Raw genomic sequence first — 19,210 nt, forward strand, 5'->3', positions numbered from 1 at the left:
TATTTTGTCACCATTTACTAATTCATTCCTTTAAAAGGCTCACATTCATTAATATTTGCTGGCTCAAAGAATTTCAGTAAATTTTGGTTGTTGTATATGAAAATAAACATGCAGGGATAACACTGTTAGCTGACAGCATTTATAGAACCCCCTCCACCAAGAAAGATCCAGCAAGATAAATGTGTCCATAAAACTAGAGAATATGAACACATCGAAAGTGGTGAGAAAGACTACATGGGGGGAATCAGAAGAACAGAGTAAAATCTTACAAGCAAAATAAAAGCCAATACTAAACTTCCATCTCCCTTCCCGCTCCTTCCGAGGATGCCACCCGCCCCCTCACACCCAGGAAAGAAACCACACCCCAGGAACAAATCAAGTGTGAGAGTTTTTTATTCAATTCGCAAAAAACAGTTTAAAAACAAAATGTTAGTAACACTCTCAGAGCATTGGCTTGTTCATTTGACGTTTTCTTTATCTTCACCAATTTTTATTACAAAAATCAGAAAAGTAAAAATTCATTACAATATTTGCACAGTGTAACCACTAGTTACCTAAACAAAAGCTAATTTCTACAAAACCATAAACTTAATGCAGCTTTCTTAAGAGATTCAGAATTCTCTCAGTTAACTGGATATACATAGTGGTATATATTTTAAAGCAGAAAACCCCAAAAACCAAAAACAAGGAAAAAAGAGAATGTAAGTCAGAATAGTCAGTTAAATATTTTGACCTGACAGTTCCTACCAATAGTAACTTCCACTACATATAAAGGAAACCGTTATATGTGGTAAAAATTCTAGAGACAAAGCAGGAAATGTGGAATAAAAACACAATAAATCAGAAGTCAGCCCCGGCTGTGCATGTTTTCCATGAAATCCAGGGCAGGAAGCTATACCAGTGAAGGCAGACTTCTCTCCGTGTCTGCAAGTCAAACCCTCACCCACACGGCAAACTGCCAAGTTTCACTGGAAAGACTCTGAAAAAGACAAGCGTTCTTTTCTTCATACAAATCACCGCAAGAAATCTTTCTAAGACTGAACCTTGCATAGGGAAATAGCTATCTTCTGTCAAAAATTGTACAGGGAAGAGGAAAAGCGAGCTTTTCAAAACGATGCCCATGAGCAAAGAGTTAAACCACCAGGCACATCATTCACTGCCTCCAATTCATCTCGATCAGATCTAATTTGACAAAAGGAAAAATGGCAATTTTGGGGGACAGTATGTAAAAGGAAATATTGAGACCGGCAGCAGAAAAATTAAATTCCAAAAGTGCATCACGTGAGAGGCCCACTGTCCCATGGAAGAAACACCTGTGCACTAAATAAGCCCGAGTCGTGCACACACTAGGACTCACGAGGAACTCGTCAAATACAAGTTTACTTTTTCAGAAAGTTAAAGTATAAAAAAATAGAACAAGTCGTGGCATTCCTCCAAGTTGGTGCTACATTAGTATTCTGAGTTGGTTACTGAGAGGGATTAAGGCGTCCAGACAGAGGCCGGCCGCTCGTCTCTAAGAGCCGTGGTGCAGGTGCATGGCGCCGAGGACGGCACTGTTGTACCTCTCTTCCACCTGCACGGAACTGGAATGCTCTAGTACACTGTTCAGCTCAGGGATGCTCTCAGCAGTGTCCCCAAACCCGTGGTAATGTCCATAGTGCAGATTCTCCCCTACGTCCTCCACCCAGGAAGGTCTACTAGCGATGCAGCTACTGGGGCTCCCATTCAGGTGCAGAGAGCCGCACATCTCAGGGTTAACGCTCATGGCCTTGTCTGGCTCCTCCGTCCCATTAGCACAGAGAGAACCCTGGCCACTTGCAAACGGCCGGCCCGGAACTAATCCATTGCTAACTCCATTAGATCCTGCTAAGCACTGGTCATTCCTGCTTTCCGTCCCATTGAGCTGTGCCGTGGAGGGGAAGTCCAAATGTCCGTTGATGACACATCCGTTTGTCAAAGCATTCGATACGGAGCTACTGTTATTCATATCTGCATTAAGAAATACACCTGTCACCACAATTCAGAACAGAGGGGAGGAGAAACTACAAAATGCTTCACTGCTGCTACAATTTTAAAGGCTTTTATTTAGTTTCTTTTTTTTCATTTTTTCTTTTAAACAAACCAGTTCCTTTTCCAAAGTAAAAACTGTGCACAGGTAGATTTAAAATAAAACACAACAGTAGCACCTGCCTGGTAAGATAGGAAACCTTTATGAATTTCAGTAGCACTGTGGAGCCAAATTTAAAAACTTAAGCTGACAAATGTACTGCATGAAAAATACCAACAGTACTGAAAAGCCATCAAAGAACTTCTCGTTTTAAGACCACTTTCGGAGAGCAGTTTTTAAAATCACCCCTCAAAAAATCCATCAGAACTGAACGTAAGAATTCCCACAAAGGGTTAAAATAAAACACAAAACTTCTCCAGCTTTTAAGAAACGAAAGAAAAGCAGTCCAAGGGGGCAGCCCAGTGGCATAGTGGTTAAGTTCACACGCTCCACTTCGGCAGCCCGGGGTCCGCAGGTGAGGATACCGGGAGCGGATCTACATACCGCATACCAAGCGGTGCTGTGGCGGCATCCCACATGTAAAGTGCAGGAAGATGGGCACGGATGTTAGCCCAGGGCCAGTCTTCCTCAGCAAAAAGAGGAGGATTGGCAACAGATGTTAGCTCAGGGCTGATCTTCCTCACCAAAAAAAAAAAAAAAAGGAAGAAAGAGAAGAAAAGCAGTCCCTGAAGCAGGTGAATTAACGAAGCTCCTCGGCCTGGGTGAGACTGTGTCACACGATGCTTCTTACACGTGTGCAACCTCAGTCAGGGAAGCACACACAGGAATATGAAAAGGAGCCATGTTTTTGTAGTAACACTCAAATCTACATAGTACCTCTGCAAAATGCCACACGCAGCTCTGGCAGAGCGCAGAGAGAGTGGCGACTACAGGAAAGAACTATGGATAATGATTCACATGCATACAGTCTTGGGCCAAAAGCAGTTCTGAAGAGTTTCTTCTGAGTTCAACCAACTAAAGTGACTATGATCTCCAAGGTTCTACTTCAGTAGGCTACTTTCAAACACCACCAACGCTGGAAAAATGCTGAGTTTAATCTGCATATACAGACATCCAGTAAGAGGAGGATGTCTTACAGAAAAAAAGATCAATCACAGAATATTTGGGCACAAGGGAATAGGCAAATTACACAATTTTTCTGTATAATGAAACTTGAGAATTAATATTCATGTTCATAGAATTCACAGAACAGTATAGAGAATGATCTAAAATTACGTCTTGCTTGATAATATGAGATTTTTACCCCAATGTTGTGCACTATTAAAGCAAGGTATGATGCTCGATACAGAAGAGCTGAGTTCTAGAACCCTGAGAATGAGGTGCGACTTTCCCCATGAAGGGCCGACTTTCCCTCTCCCATCTACAGGCCTGATTTGCACCTGGACAGAGGTTTCTTTGTGTCCTGCAAACCTTCTTGCCAACAATCACGGCTTGTTCAGTGAACAAAAACATCTTCTAAACATTCCATTAATCATCAGTTTTCTGGCAATTTAAGTGACATAGTTTAAGAACTGCTATAAATTCTTCAGAGGATTATGGATTTTTTTTTTAATTAAATGACAGCTTTTCTATTTAGTTAAAACTCAGAGCTAGAAAACAAGTGTTTCAAGAACTAAACATGAAGTAAAACAAAAAGAAATAAAACCAGTTGTTGCCAGGGAAATAAATTTTTTTTTCAAATATAAAGTATAAACAACTTTTCCTGAGTGATAAAAGTCATGATTATGACGGCAACCTTGATAGTTATTAAGACAACTGGTATACTACTAACAAGGATGGAAATTATATTTTCAGGGGACTGGGCCTGCAAAAGTAAAGAAACACTGCCCAGACATGCAAGCTAACTAGACGCTTTTCTGTTTAATGCTCACTGTGTGTGTGTACTTTTTGTCTTTAGTGCCCAGTTAAATTAGTTCCAGTATGCAATCGCAAAATCAAGGCTAGGTGATAACCTCATATCATTATGGAAAATCTAATACAACTGAGCATGAGAGCAGCAGACGTCCTAGAGACCAGCTAAGACACACCCTGCCCTGTGGGGACATGCGTCCCCAGGCCATCTCCTCTGTCTCCAGTACTGTCCTCTAGTCTGGTCAAGCTGCTTCAGGACTCAGGCTGCCCTCTCACCACTTGCCCATCGGCTGCAAGTCATCTCTAGCGACTTCACACATTCTGTTTATTCAGTCAGGTGGTGCTCTAACGAAATGATGGGAGTATGGGGAAGGTTACCTGGCACCTGTTACATGGCATGAGCTGGGTTTCAAATAAAGCATGGCCTTTTCAATGTTATGTTCAAGCTTGGTATGAAATTTAACCTGAAAACCCAGGGAATTAATGTTTGAAGATTAAAGAGTGATTATACTCCTGCCTTTTAAAAAGCACATAACAATGCCATTTTTTTAAAAAGCTTGCTTTGAGTTTTGTTATTTATCTTTAGCCAAGGTCTTTAAATTTATTAACCCCTCAGAATTTCCCTTGGAAAATCTACCCATTTCATTTAATTATTTGGCAAAAAGCTGACTACATCCATAACAATTCCGTAGCTTCTAGAAAGATGTACACATTTTCTTTTCATTTTAGTGAACAGAAATAATTTTTTTCATGTATGTCTGGGAAACAAAATACATAATCTTTTATCCCCAGTGAAGAATTTAGCATAAAGACGTAATAAACTTTTTAAAAACCAGTATCTATTTCCAAATATATTACTATGTTAAGAGAATGGCTAAAATGTTTTCACGGTCACCTAAATAGAACAGTAGAAAAAAATTAAATGGATAAATCTTTACCCTAAATGCTAAAAGAAACTGAGCCTTTATCTTTTAAAAACTGAAAATGACTATAAACTGTTTTAATCTACTAAAAATTTTAGCATATAAAACGTCTTCTGTGAGACACGGTTCAGCATTTTACTAGATTTAGAGTGAATGCCACAGAAACCAAAGCAACCAGAGTGCCGAGTAAAAGATTCCACATTTACTGGTTACAAGTCAAAATCACATTTACTAGTTCTCAGTGTTTACAGCGAGTCATCCTTCTTGCTTTTATTGCTTTGAAATTACTAGCAACAGATGTTCATTTGGTATATTTGCCTAAAGGTCCTATGCCAGAAAATGAAAAATGCGAAACCTCATTAAAGTTAAACAAGGCACATTGAGCAAAAGCTTGAAATCAAAATAGGAAGATTGCACCTGTAGTTTTCACACCCATATAATGCACCAAAACCACTTATCCTTGATTCTACAGACTTGCCCAAGATATGCAAATTATAGAGTATAACATTCTTTAAAAGGCTGGATAACAAAGTGCAAAAATCGTTCGACAGAAATTTGTTAGAAATAATATGCATACTGATTCTTGCAACGACAAGGGGTCTGCATTGCTGAGACAGTATATATTTCTATCTCTCTTGGTCCAGCAGAACCACCCTCAAGCAGTTTGGTGTCTTCGACCATTGGACCGCTGCTGCAGCTAACGGGGAACTGTCCACTCCCACCTGTTTCAACAGCAAACTCTCTATCGACGTGCATTTTGTCAGCATCGTCTTCCGTCTCGCCGTTCACTAGTGGCATGGAGTCACCCGAGCTTTGAGCTGCACAGAAAACAAAGGCACTTTCAGATTCCCTGTATACACAAGATGACTTTAGGACAGATGTTTCTCATTCTTTTTTGTCAGAGCACTGAATGCTCCAACACTGCCAAATAATCATCTACAGATTACTAATGAACTTGGTACTCTACCAAGAAACTTACTTTTCCACAATAAAAAATATTTCCTGAAGAATGCAGTTTCAATTAAAAGTCATGAAATTTCAGATACCTATTTGAGATTTACTTGAAGAATTCTAATCTAAGGCTGTTATTCGGACAACATAAAGCAGTTACACAACTCAGAGACATTTCTAAAAATTTTTTAAAATTCAGCATTCTATTATGCCCAAAATGTTCCTTCAGTTGTTTTTCATAAACAAATACTAAGACAATTCTTGAATAACATAAAAACCATTAAAACAATCCTCAAATTAAAGAAAAAAATCACTAACTTTAGTATAAAGAAATAACATAAAAGCCAAGACTCAAGACAGGTCTGTCAGTGCCGTCCCTGTGCCTCAGGACACAGTACAGCTGGAGGCAGACAGTAAGTCTCAGTCCCAAGATATCTGGAGCTGAAGCGATATATATGCACATTTCCTACAAAATTATCATTCTCCTTATCTTAGAGAAAAGCTAAGGTGCACATTTAATCACTTTTCCTCCAAGAACTCTATACTCTGTGCAGAAACACCTCTCCCAGCAAACCCCAGTAATCCTTACTTCTCAAGAGCAGCCACTCTTATGTGATGTATGGCTTTCTAGTTTTAATAAACATATATTTTTATAAAAACAGATCCCAAAATCACTTTTATGCCTTGCTTTCATTAATCTACCATGCATGGTATGAATGCACCCCATCAACTAAGTTCAAAAGAATCTTTCAAGTTGAATACCAATCGCTATACCGCTGTTATTACAATTCACCCACCACCAAATTCCCCACTACTGGTCCAGTCACTTCAGTTTTCTTCCTTATCATGACTACCATAACTAACACCCTTACAAATGCACGTGTGTGTGCATTTCTGGTTCTTTACTCTTCAATACCTGGGATTATTTCTGGGTCAAAGAAGATATACAACAAATAAGTAACAACTTTCAGTGCTTTCTTTCAATGTTCTTTCGCATAAACATTTAGAAAGAGAAACTTGAACTCTGCAGCTTTAATTACCTCTAATTTTAGATGCATAAGTCATTTTCAACATAGGAATGAACATACCATATTCTCCAAACTGTTGAAACCAAACATGATAACGTACAGTCTTCATGAGAACGATCAGTATGTAGAAGAAACAGAAACAGAACGGTGTGATTTGTGCAGTTAGGAAAAAACAGACGCCTGCACGGGGTAAGAGGCCAGAAGCCTTCTACAGAGATGCTTTAAAACCAGAGGTGTTAAACTGTGGATGTGTCTCCTCCACTCAAAGCTTTTGTTAATCCTCCACAGGCCCCACATCAGTGACAGGCAAGGCTCCATCTTCACTATGGAACAAGGTACTTTAGGAAATCAGTGGTCAATAGGCCATTTTACAAAAAGGAGGGGGGACTGGGGAGGGCATTTGAGGCCAGTGGACAAAGTACTGGAAACCTGCAATCAGCAGGGGGTCAGCTGCCCTCCTTCCACACTCCCCAGCGCCTGATAAGCCAAATTAGGTAGCTCACTGAGAACTGGTGCCAGCTATCGTGGCAAAACCACAAATGTCTTTGTAAACAAGAAAGACTTCTCTGGGTATACAACACAGACAGCTGTAAGTATCCACAATCTTAAGGTCAGGTTTTCTTTTGGAATTCAGGCGCCAGTGTTCCTTGGGGAAAGTGGCAGTGAGGCTATATCCACCAATTCAGATCTCTGAAAAGTAGGTTTTAAAAAAATAAAAAACTGACAGCACAAAGAGGACTCCCTCCACTGCCCCAACCAAAAGCTTCATAAAAGCAGGAATATTTCTATCTTCACTCCCTGAGCTCAGTGCCTAGAAAAGTGCCCACATCGATGAATGAAGCCCACTCTCTAGCCAGAAAAGGCACCAACACAGAAAGCAAGCAAAACTATTAGGAATAACTAAAGAGTAATCAAATCGGAAGTAATCAAATCGGAAGAATAACAATCATCTCAGGTAAGAGTGGCTATAAGGTGAAGTGGGACATGAGGGCAGACCTCCACTAGAGGGCCAGAAGAGCCCGTGGCAAAGGGAGTTTGGGGACATTCAAAACAAAAAGACGAGCTGAGGCAAAATGCCATTTCAGAGCAAAAATTCATCTCTTAGCTAGAGCCCTGTGCAGTGCACCAGGGACTCTACTCTGAAACTGTTTCATTTAGCAGACACATGCCTTCCGTGAATGTAGTTTCTCATTAACAGAGCAGGATAAAAAAGAAACAGACCAAAGGCTCTCAAATTTTAGTAGTCAAGAAACGCTTTCATGTGGGAAGCAGACAGCCTAGAATTTAATTATCTTTCTCTGCAGATATGCAATCTTCGTAGCGCCTTGTTCCCATAAAGTATCTGCAAGGATATTTAACCACTTGGTTGATAACCTAGCTGCCCCAGAACCCTGGAATATATTTAATAATAATACCTTCATTTTTAAATTCCTAGCACCTGTAAATAGGGAGTGCTCAGCTGGATGAGGGCATTAACGTTGCAATTACTTACTTTCTAAAACTGCATTTCATAAGCCATGAAATTAAAATTGGTCTCTTAGAATTTTAAGGACACTGGATCTGGACTTGACTCCTTTCTCCCACACACACCTATCGCCATTGCCAAAGAGACTATGTAAGTATTCTATGCTGCATCAGAAATGCCTCTAGGCATTTCAGAAAAATAAAATGTCTCTTCCAAAGTTACCAAATTTGATTCTATTTACGTTTTGGAAAAAAAGCACTTTTACTTCCGCAGCTAGCAGGAACGATTACTGAACATTTTGTAAGTGACCTTACCTTTACTTTGACTCCCAAAGCAGGTACTTGTTTAAAAGATTCTAGTACACATTAGACAATGCTTATTTATGGTGGAAAACCACCTAGGCTTGGCTCAAAATAAAGCCTCCCAGCTTCCTTCCCCCAGAGGCAGAGTCACAACCAGGTGTGACCACTGCCCAAGCACCCCTCACTCTTGCCCCTGGGGCCAGGAAAGATGCTCCATTTGGGAAGGTGCCCAGAACAATGCAAAAACCTGCATTTGTATTTTCATCTAACCTTGGGAGTTGAATAAAACTCCTAAAGCCAGTTCTCAGTAACTATATAAACTGTTTATGATCAAGCAGCTTGAAAACGCCAAAAAGGCCTTAGCTTTTAAAAGCCAGGGGTCTGCTGCATTACAGAAACCATGCCATCAAGGAAGCTTCTTCTTGCGCTGTTAACTCTGGGAAGATGCACTTATGGCACAACAGGGATGTACTCACACTGACATGCGTAACGTGGACACAAAACCAAGATTTCCAATGCCAGGCACACTTACAAATATACCTAAGGCTTATGAAAAATGTCTAATCAGGCTTACTTTAACTTTAAAGGCAGAGAAATCTCCTAATAGGCAAAAACCAATCTATACAGTCCCACATTTAAGATGTAAGTGCTCCAGCTGGCTAACCGGACACCACTCCCTAGACCTGCCCCACACAGGACACACCATCTGACGTGCAAAAACTCCCAAGCAGTTTCACATGGTGGGTTTAAGCGAAGCTTGGGGTCACAAGACAAATGAGTGACCTACCCTCCTTTGTGCCTCTTGAAGGGAGATCCTAGGTGCTGACCCACTATACTGAAGGGGCAGTGGCTAGGAACCCCAGGACACGTCCCAATCCTGTGGTCTTCCCCCTGAACCGGAAACTCTGACCACTGGGGAAGCTATTTCCCAGGAGAGGGACCAGGAATGTTTCCTGGGGGCTTCCCACCAGCCACTATTTAATAGAACTATTCCCTGTTCTACTATAGAGCACATTTTACCCAAACAACTGCCTTTTAAAAGGAAAGCTTTGTTAAAATCAGAAGAGCACCTACAGCCAAGCACAAAGGTGGTTCTACTACAAAGCGTGATTTCTCAGGACAATACTCCTGCCGCGGCCCCAACTGCAGCAGATAGGGCGTGGGAATTCTAGGGGGCAGGGCAGTGAAGATGCCAAGGCCACTTAGAAGCAGGGACAGTCCGGAACACTGAGGAGGGATTTGGGGTTTTGTTCAAGAACACAGGAAAGGTGCATGTGCATGTCAGAGAGGCCGTCCTGAAGGTGTGCCAGGACCTAGTCCTGGCTGATTTCCGCTGCAGCCGCTACACTGTGCCGTGCAGCTGGCAATAAAGGTTTGCTGAATTCCAGTCTACAACAGTGGAAATCCCAGAAATTGCTCGGTTCTTAGATGTTATTCATTCAGACCACATTTATAAGATACTATGTCTTTAGGGATTAAGACAAAACAATCATTTATTTGAACATAATTAGGAGTGTTCTCTCACTCTGGTCAAATTCAAAAAACAAATATAGCCATTCACTGCAAACTGCAGAACACTAAGGACACCATAAATTAGTCTTATATAATACGTATGGAACCAACCTAGAAGGAACTACATTAAAAATCTCACTCCTTGAATCTCATGTTCTATGTAATTAGCTAACATGTATCATTTAATAAACTGGTTAAGTCATAGCCACCCTGCTTTCCCCTGTCTTTAAGCCTGGTCAACACCAACAATGAGAAACAGAAAGTGGAAATTCTTTATGTTAAATTCATCCTGGGAAGAGTGCTGAGAAACTTCTGTTAATTTTAAACTTAGTTATAATTTGTAGATATTTTTCCTAAATGTTTTTCTATTAAAATACCTGCATGTTATGTATGAGATGGTAAGATCACTAATATACCTGTCTGATTAAAACAAAACTGTGAAATCAACTTAACATCTAAACTCTGGTATCACCAGAGCTGACTTCTTCTGGCAACTGTTTCCCAAAAATAAAATTCTAGGTTAGTGGGTCAGTTTGTAACTCACACTGCCTCTCCCCAGGCAGGACTCTGGAGCTGCACCCAGAACAACTAGTGACTGAAAACAAGAGGAAGACTCCTCTCATGGATGGCACTGGCATTCTTTTCTAACCAGGACCACTGATAATTTGGGCAACAGTTTTCAAGGAATATATATACGAATAATTGTATTGAGTGTTACTCCTGAAGATTAACCAGGAATGCTAACAAACCTCAACTGATTTTTACAGAGCAGCTGCAGTTGAAGTCCCGAAGTCCACCTTCATTCCATCTTGAGCAAATGCTTGATAAATGGGGGAAAAAAAACCCCCGCAAAACCTAATTATATACTGATATTCCCTACACCAGCCTAAATGAACAGAATCCCATATTGGAGAAAATATTACCTCAAAATACTTTTCATCAAATTCAACCCTTCTACTGGATTTTATTGCACCCTTCAGAGTTCGTGGCCACTTCTACTGTCTGTGTTCTGACCGAAGAGCATCTGGATCCTGGCGTGAAGGACTCCATAAAGAACAAGTCTGCATTTTCCTACAACTTGCTTCCCAAGAACAGTTTACAGCTGAGCGGCAAGAAGAGCCAAGCTGTCACTACTCCTTTCAGTTCTTTTAGATCAGCACAGCTTCCAAAGAAACATCACTCCAATTACCTCAAAATATCTGAACACAGTTTATTGAAAGCAGTGAGAGATGCCACTTTCTATGGAGAGTAGGTAACTTTCAGACATGATTCCAAAGTTGAAAAAAAAAAAGAGTGAATTTTACAGGGCACATCTGTGAGAGCTGGCTTAGCCAGGAAAATTTCTGGAAGTAATTGCTTTTATAAATACAAATCCCACACTAAAAACATCAATATGTGTAATTCTTAAATTCTAGGAAGACAGAATGGACTAAGTTTATTAATAAGGTCCAAGCTATGCATTTGTGTAGCCAAGATATTATTCCAGGTGCCTGTGAAAAAAATCCAAACTTGTACTGCATAAAAAAAGGAATTTTAAACTTTTCTAAATACTTTCACATGCAAAGTTATCCAAGTAAGTATTTTATATGCATATGTTACATGAAGGAAAAAAATACTTATTTTTATTCCGGCATGAGAACCAAAAACTTATTTACAAAATGAATAATTCAGAATGAGCAAACATAGATGCCAGAAATGAAATGACAATGACCGAAAGCAACCTATCTTGAGTTGTACACTACAAAAACTGGTCAAAAAATGGAAATAACTATATACATAGCTTTTGAAGACAAGAACTTCATTTAGAAAATTCAGGTAGTGAGGGGAAAAATCTTGTTTTAGTAATTGAGAATTCTTGCCCCTTTTCCCAATTCACAGGGAGTGTATAACGGTTAAATGAAAAAAAAACAATCACCCCTTCCTTTCCCGTAGAGAAAAGAGAGGATCGGCCAGGGTGGGGATGGGATGAAGGCACCTGTCTACACTTACACAAATATAAACTTATACATACACACACTCTTTAGTGACATGTGGGACAGACAAATCTCAGCACCACACCACCTGAGGCCTGGAGTATCAAGTGCAGGGAGTAAATGATCACAGTAACATTCAGCAGACAAATGAGGACCTCCACAAGAGGAGCTGTGAAGTCAGGCACACAGGTGTCAAACCAGACCTCTCCTGTGACGGTGACGGAATATCACCACTTCATGTGCATATGGAGCAGTACTCAACCTTAGGTTTACATTATTTTTTACCTGCAAACTTTAAACAAACGCCAGGCTCCAACCACATGTGCTTCTGAACTGGCATCCTTGGAATGGGCAGTTTGGGAAAGCTGCATGGTGAGCTTAATGTGCAAAATGTGCATCTCTAACCCTGGTCAACCAAAACAAATCCTTGTCTGGAGGAGGAAAATAAAATCCCCTGAACATCTGCATGATTCTTCAAACTAAATGTGTGTAGTAACAAGGTTTAAGACACTTAAATTCAAGTTTCAGGAATCCTTGCAAAGGCTTCTCAAGATACTTTAAACAATGAGTTATTCGCCAATTCAACTGACCTCAAAACTTAAGAGACGAGTTTAAAAACTCTTTAAGCACATTTATGAGTCTTATTAGAATGTTAAGTGACATCATTTTAAAAAAACTAAACAGAATTTAAGATTTATCCTATAAACTGATGTACACAGAGATGGACGCATATACAATCTTTGCATGAGGGCATAATGAAGCTAACACTTAATACCATTCCAAATTAACCAGGTATTAAATAAAATGAATATTTTTAAAAAGTGGATGCTTTTAAAGGGCTTTTAAAACACATTAGAAAAAATATATTAGAACATGGTACAAATAAATGACAATGCTGAGCAGTACTTCACCATTAAAAAACATCACTTTTGAAGTTCAGACATACCTTCCTGTTGTAATTATTAGAGCATCTGTCTAGAAATTAGGCCCATAACATAAAATTTATGAATTTGATAATTTAAATTCATAATTCATTTCTACAAAAAAAAAGTCATATAATCACAAGTTTTTATAGCGACCAAGATTTGAAAGTCGTAGATAATGTAATTTTATCAACTTTATAGGAAAAAACTGTTTTCATTTGGATACACTCCAATTAAGTTAAAGAGGCACAGTACTGGAAAGAGGATAATGTTGACCCATACCAAATTTAAAGTTAACTAAAACCTCTAGCCACTCAGGGTTTTTTCATACTATACTTAATAGTTGGTTTTTTTTTTTTTTAAACCGAAAGGCACAACTCTATATTTATCCTCAGCAAATCTTATCTGAGTGCATAATCTCAGTGTGATTACTTTTCACTTTCTAAATTTCCCTTTCTGTAAAAGTTTGCTAAATATTCCTGCTAAGCTATTAATTTGTCTTCTGATTAATATATTTTATATATAGACATATACATATAATTTTTTTTCCTAGGTGAAAGGGAGGCTTTTTCAACTTGGAAGAACAACTAGCTGACTCTGCTTATTTGCAAACTCCAAAACTACCTAAAGATAAAAAAGGTGGAAGAATACTTAAAACTAGAATAACTTACCTTAGAGACTTAAGTCCTCAATGTCAAACTGACACATCAGATCTTGCTGTGACAAACACATATTACACTTGTGGGGTATGGAGGCCAGCTGAGGGCAAAGCACAGTGCAAGTGGAACAGAACAGCAAACATCTACCTTCCAGATGTGAAATTATGTTTTACTACCAGATCAACAATTGTTATAAGCTCAAGAACATGCACGAAACAAAAAAATCAGGCATGGTGGCAGATTTTTTTTAATAGATGTATTTCGAACAGGTACAACAAATGAGAAAAATCTTTCTAATTCATGGCAGATAAACCTGGGTGTGCAGAAAGTTATATACATGCATTTACATTTCAGCTTTCAACACTGCCCTCTTATATCCTCCCCTTTTGTTAAATGGCCAATCTTCAAAGTGGCAATACGGGAAAAACTCCACCATCACTGCACCAGAATCCTCCGGGCAAAGTACCTCCTTAAGTGAAGGGCTCATCTCGAAGGCGCTTTCAGCCATAAGAAAGAAAATACATTAAAGAAAGGAAACAAGTCTGCTCCTTCCCACCCACAAAGTGTTCTCACCTTCGGTTCTAGCTTTCTTTCCTCCAAAGGGTTCCGAATCTTCCAAGCATCTCTTGCGATTTGTTCCCATACTAACATGATTAGGAAATATATTCTGATGGCCCCCATTTAAGGAGCCGTTATTATAAAAACGGTTCAGGTGACAATTCTGGAGGTTCAAGAGAAACTGGGTACATTCTTGGAAACCCTGGGTTTGAGCAATGTCTGCTGCTGTCAGGCCACTGGCATTTCTCAGGCTGTATGACACAAAAACACTGAATTACATCCCATTAGCATTTTCACCTGGTCTCTGCTTCTGCTGAACTGACTAACTATCTGAAGGCGATATGAAAGAGTATACAGATTTATAGCAAGTCTTCATTAAAGAAGGAGTTAATCCTAGCTCTGTAACTAACTTCTCTCTTATGCACATTTGATTACTAAGCAAGAATTGGGAGATAGTAATTTAAAAATCAATATACTAAACTTAAAAAAAAGCATCTTCCTATTTAACGTCTCAAAATCATTTTTCACATTAGTCTGAAGAACCTAAATTTATGCTAACTTCAGACTTAACCTAAAACTGAATTCCCTATTATCTGAACTTAATTTTAATAATCGATTCCTTTAGCTCGAGTAAAATCATAACAAACAAACATGTACTGAAATTGTCCATGGCATTCTTAACAATTGGCTTCCTAAAAGCAAAGGTAATTGGCTTACCAACAAACCAGATTTTATGCTAACATGTGACACTATAAGTGGAAGTTTAGAATGATGTCCTGACATTAAAATAACTTATCGTCAGACTGGAGATACAAAAAGTTGAGTTTTGTTTTTCGGCCTTGCTTAGGAAAACTTAGAGGAGTGTTACATTTTAACATTCTAGAGCATTTGAGTGGACGTTTCCTGCGAAAAGCCTTCTAATACTGTCCTAGGAACTCATCCCCTAGGCTGAGAGTCCTACCATTGAAAAGAATCAACATCATCTAAAGTGACTAAGGAACAGTAACAAGTAAGGGTCTGATGTCTTCTATAGTAGCTAAGATTCAGATTAAAGGAGGAAATGGTGGCAGAACGTTAAGTCGAAGACCTGAGTAAGATGAATATAAATGAACCAGGTGAACTTTTAAACCTTAACTAGGACAACAAAAATTTAGGGAACAAAAGCAACTCCATGTTGAAGTTCCCCTAAGACAAGAAAATACACTGCTCTGTGAAATAAATCTGTAAAAAAGCAAAACAGGTTGTTGGCTGCAGGCTGATAAACTGAAATTGGAGAAGTAGCAAACAGCAGAGACAGCTCTCATACCTACTCAGCAAGCTACGCTATAGACAGAAAAGGTGTGATCAGCTACAGGCCTTGTTTTGTGTCACTGAAATAACTGATGCAGAACCCCTGATGCTTGTTTCCTACATTAATGTTAAAATGTTAAAAAAAAAAAAAAAACCAAACAACAAAACCAAGAACAAACCCAAAAACATCTCTGAGTAAAAACTACAGAATCAGGGACAAATAGGGTTTTTTCCAGAACAAGCCTTGCATTCACATTTCCAGCTGTCATACTCACAAAGCTCTAACCTCAGAAATAAAAAAATCTATGTATTTCTGGACAATCAATAAACATGCCTCCACTCTTCCAAGCATGAGATAAAAAAAAATGTATCATACATCTCTAAGGAAGGTGAAAGCCCAACTCGATTTGATCAAATATAAAAGACACAGGACTTGAGAATCCCAGAAACCAACAATATTTCCTTAAAAATATAAGACAGTTGTGTGCAGGACTTCTGGGGACTAAAACTGATATTTTTATTTGACTTTATGGCTGTGAATTCTGAATATTATTCTGGAGTTTCATAATATTTTTACTTTGATGTATGAATTAAATGGAAAGGAAACACCAAAGTTTGGGCAGAGTGAATTACATTAACTACGTGTATACAACGATCATATACTTGATCTTTAATATCAACATGATATTGAAATATAACATTCAAGTAAGGGTATAGCTGGATGATTTTTTTAAATGATGTATTTCATTTTCAGAAGATATCACAACTGAAGATGGTCCAAAAAGGTCTACTCTATCAAGAATGTGAACAGAAAAATAAGTTGCCATGTGAAAATTAAAAATAAAATGTAACTCTTCAAAATTTGAAAAGGTGAAGACCTAGAACATAAGCAAAGTTTATAGAACCATTATTTGTATACATAAATATGGACTTGCTCTCCAAAATCAAATATGGAAATGAGAAGCTGCTGCTTAAAATTAAGGACAAATAAAGTTGACAGTAGAGATGACTCCTTAGTGGATCAGAGAATAAAAAAGAACAGCACATGGATTTGTTAAATGGCATTTACCACTATAAATGCCAGTTCACCGAGGAAAACTGAGATGCTTAAGGAGCATGCCAACATTCTAAAGTCACTGAAAAGAACAACATCCAAAAATACACTCAATTCTTTTACTCTTCATTCAGAAACTGAACAGTAGACTGAACATGGGTTGAATAGCAAGTTTACTGTTCTTCCAAGGAAATACAACCTTAAAGAAAACTAAGCAACAAATTAGTGGCAATACTGAGAGACCATGGGGACTGTAAATGTTTGCGTCCCGTATCTGCCTACACGTAAAATAAGGTCTCCCTGCCCTGCCTCCTCCCCACCAAAAGCAGTCCAACACTTGCACTATCACTTGACTTAGAGACAACCAAATTTCCAGGTGGTGTGAGGTATCTTTAACACTCAAAAGGACTAGAGCCAACTCATGCTATGTACTCCCCATGTATGGACCAAGCAAGCAAGAGAGAACAATCACAAGTCAAACAACTTCTACTGGTTCTTCACACCACCATGGGGGAACAGAAGTCAGAGTGATCCAAAACAGAGATCAAAACATTCCGGAAAACAGATGGACAAATCTCAGAATCTGGGACATATGGTGACTGCGGAAGAATTGGGAGATGATAATTTTGGCACTATCCTTATAGTGTTATCAGAAATGGGGACATAGTGTATCCTTTCTCTGCTTCTAGTGAGCTATAGGAGATTTCAACTATATTATTTCTCATGTTACTAAGACTGAACATATACAACATACAGTTTAATTTAATAGTGTTTCTATTCCTCTAAAGCAAAAGGAGCTGTTCATACCTGACTGGTATATGGCAACAAAACCAACCAACCCCTCTCTTGCCTCCAAAGGTTCTCCTCTGCATCTCCTCTCCTACTTACCTGCATTCATTCCTCCATTCTCTACCCCTGTAAAATGTTTAACTCCCTAATTCTGCTCTGCTCACATTTAAAACCTTGCAAGTGGCTGCTCAATCATATAGTGCATGTTACAGAAATTGGCTGGAAAGGAAAGTTAGGGATCAGCTAATCCAGGGGTAGGTACTTTTTCTGTCAAGGGCTAGATAGATAGTAAGTATTTGGGGCTTTACAGGCGACAGTCTCATTCACAACTACTCCACTCTTTAGTTGTAGCCTAAAAGCAGCCGTACACAAAATGTACACAATCAAGTGTGGCTATGTTCTAATAAACTTTTATTTATAGGCATGGGAATACGAATTTCATACAATTTCACGTCACGAAATATTGTTCTTCGGACTTTTGTTCAACCACTTACAAATGTAAAAATCATTCTTGGTATATGGCCCACACAAAAACAAGCAGTGGGCTGGATCTGTTGAGCAACATTTAACCAACAGATCATACTGGTAACTGGTCTTCTACTCTTCATAACAGATGTCTACAGGTTCCTGAAAAACGTCTTTCTAGTAATTTTATGCACTATTCAATTCCAACAAAAATAACTTTTAAAAGAAGCTGCTAAATCCATGAAATCACAAAATGTTAAACACCAAGAAAAATATCTAAAGGAAAACTTTAGAAGAATGTCAAATAAAAGACCCTGAGAGAGCATGCAGAACTAATACAATCACTCCTATTCCATCTGAGTGTTTTCTGTAAAAAGTTCTAATGTCTTACAATTGAATTAGGGAATGTGTTTAATATGAATAAGGTGAAAACTATCTTTACAGATCTGAATTTCTCAAACCACTTTTTAATATTTAATAATAGAGAGGACTTTCAAACGTACCATAGAGGATGAAAATCATGTGGGTTTCCAAGTAAAGACTAAATAATCATTGGATGGTACAGTTTTCAAAACATTTTAATTTTTAACAAAAGAGGCTCAGGTCTTTAAATTCTTTTTTTATATATGCTTTCCTATTTGTTAAGCATGTTTCAATTTTAATGTTTTAGGAGTTCAAACAGTAAACCTGGCTAAAATGTATCAACAACTTATTAAATCTTCACACTCTATTTAGTGTTCCAAGTTTACGCAGATATTAAACCTAAGCTACTCTCTGTTATTTTCCTAAGACTCAGTGGGAGCTGGGCACATGAATGTGACTTAGGATTTACAGGTTCTATGACAATTTCCCACTGGAATGTGGCACTTTGGTCTGTCACGGTACTCTTCAAGCAGTCAAGCCCTCGCCCTTCGGTCCACAGGTATTCACTGCTGCAGGACATGGTCACACTGCACTAACTGCAGGCCACTGGCATCAGCCTCAAGGGAGGTGCCGGGAAAGACAAAGTGGATCTGAACTGCAGCCTTTACACACACGAGTCCACGGGGAAATTTACAGTACCTGGAAAAAATTGCTCAAAATTACTCTCAAGAACTATATTTTGCATAAAAATTGGGGTAGCAATTAAAGGGTACGCATTATTTTTAGACTAAATCTTTAAGAAACATACACTTTTGAATTTAGCGACTTCAGTTTGACACACGTGGGCAAACAGACTACGCCTGATCTAAAACTTACTTTGTCCGTTTCTGAAAACAAGAGAGGTCCCAAGCCAGACAGTGCTGTCGCTCTGAGGTCGTTTTAAAGCTTAGTTCACCTTCTCTGCTCTTCTCTAATCAAACTTGAAAAATCTTTGAAAATGGGCAGAGATGTTTAAAAATTAGACACCAATCAACTT

The 19,210-nt window shown here is 38.7% G+C and overlaps 1 protein-coding gene across 1 annotated transcript in view; it reads right to left on the reverse strand.

Annotated features, from left to right (window-relative positions):
* Nucleotides 1-375: 375 nt before the first annotated feature.
* ANKRD10 (ankyrin repeat domain 10) overlaps nt 376-19,210 on the reverse strand; it is a 34,786-nt gene continuing 15,951 nt past the window's right edge. Inside the window, exons 4-6 of the mRNA XM_058548485.1 lie at nt 14,229-14,464; nt 5,565-5,660; nt 376-1,989 (exon numbers count right to left, since the gene is read on the reverse strand). Coding sequence (XP_058404468.1) covers nt 1,514-1,989; nt 5,565-5,660; nt 14,229-14,464 — 808 coding nt within the window. The 3' untranslated portion in view covers nt 376-1,513. The remainder of the gene's footprint in view (nt 1,990-5,564; nt 5,661-14,228; nt 14,465-19,210) is intronic.

The sequence above is a fragment of the Diceros bicornis genome, chromosome 9 (assembly GCF_020826845.1).
Source record: "Diceros bicornis minor isolate mBicDic1 chromosome 9, mDicBic1.mat.cur, whole genome shotgun sequence".
NCBI classification, from domain to species: Eukaryota; Metazoa; Chordata; class Mammalia; order Perissodactyla; family Rhinocerotidae; genus Diceros; species Diceros bicornis.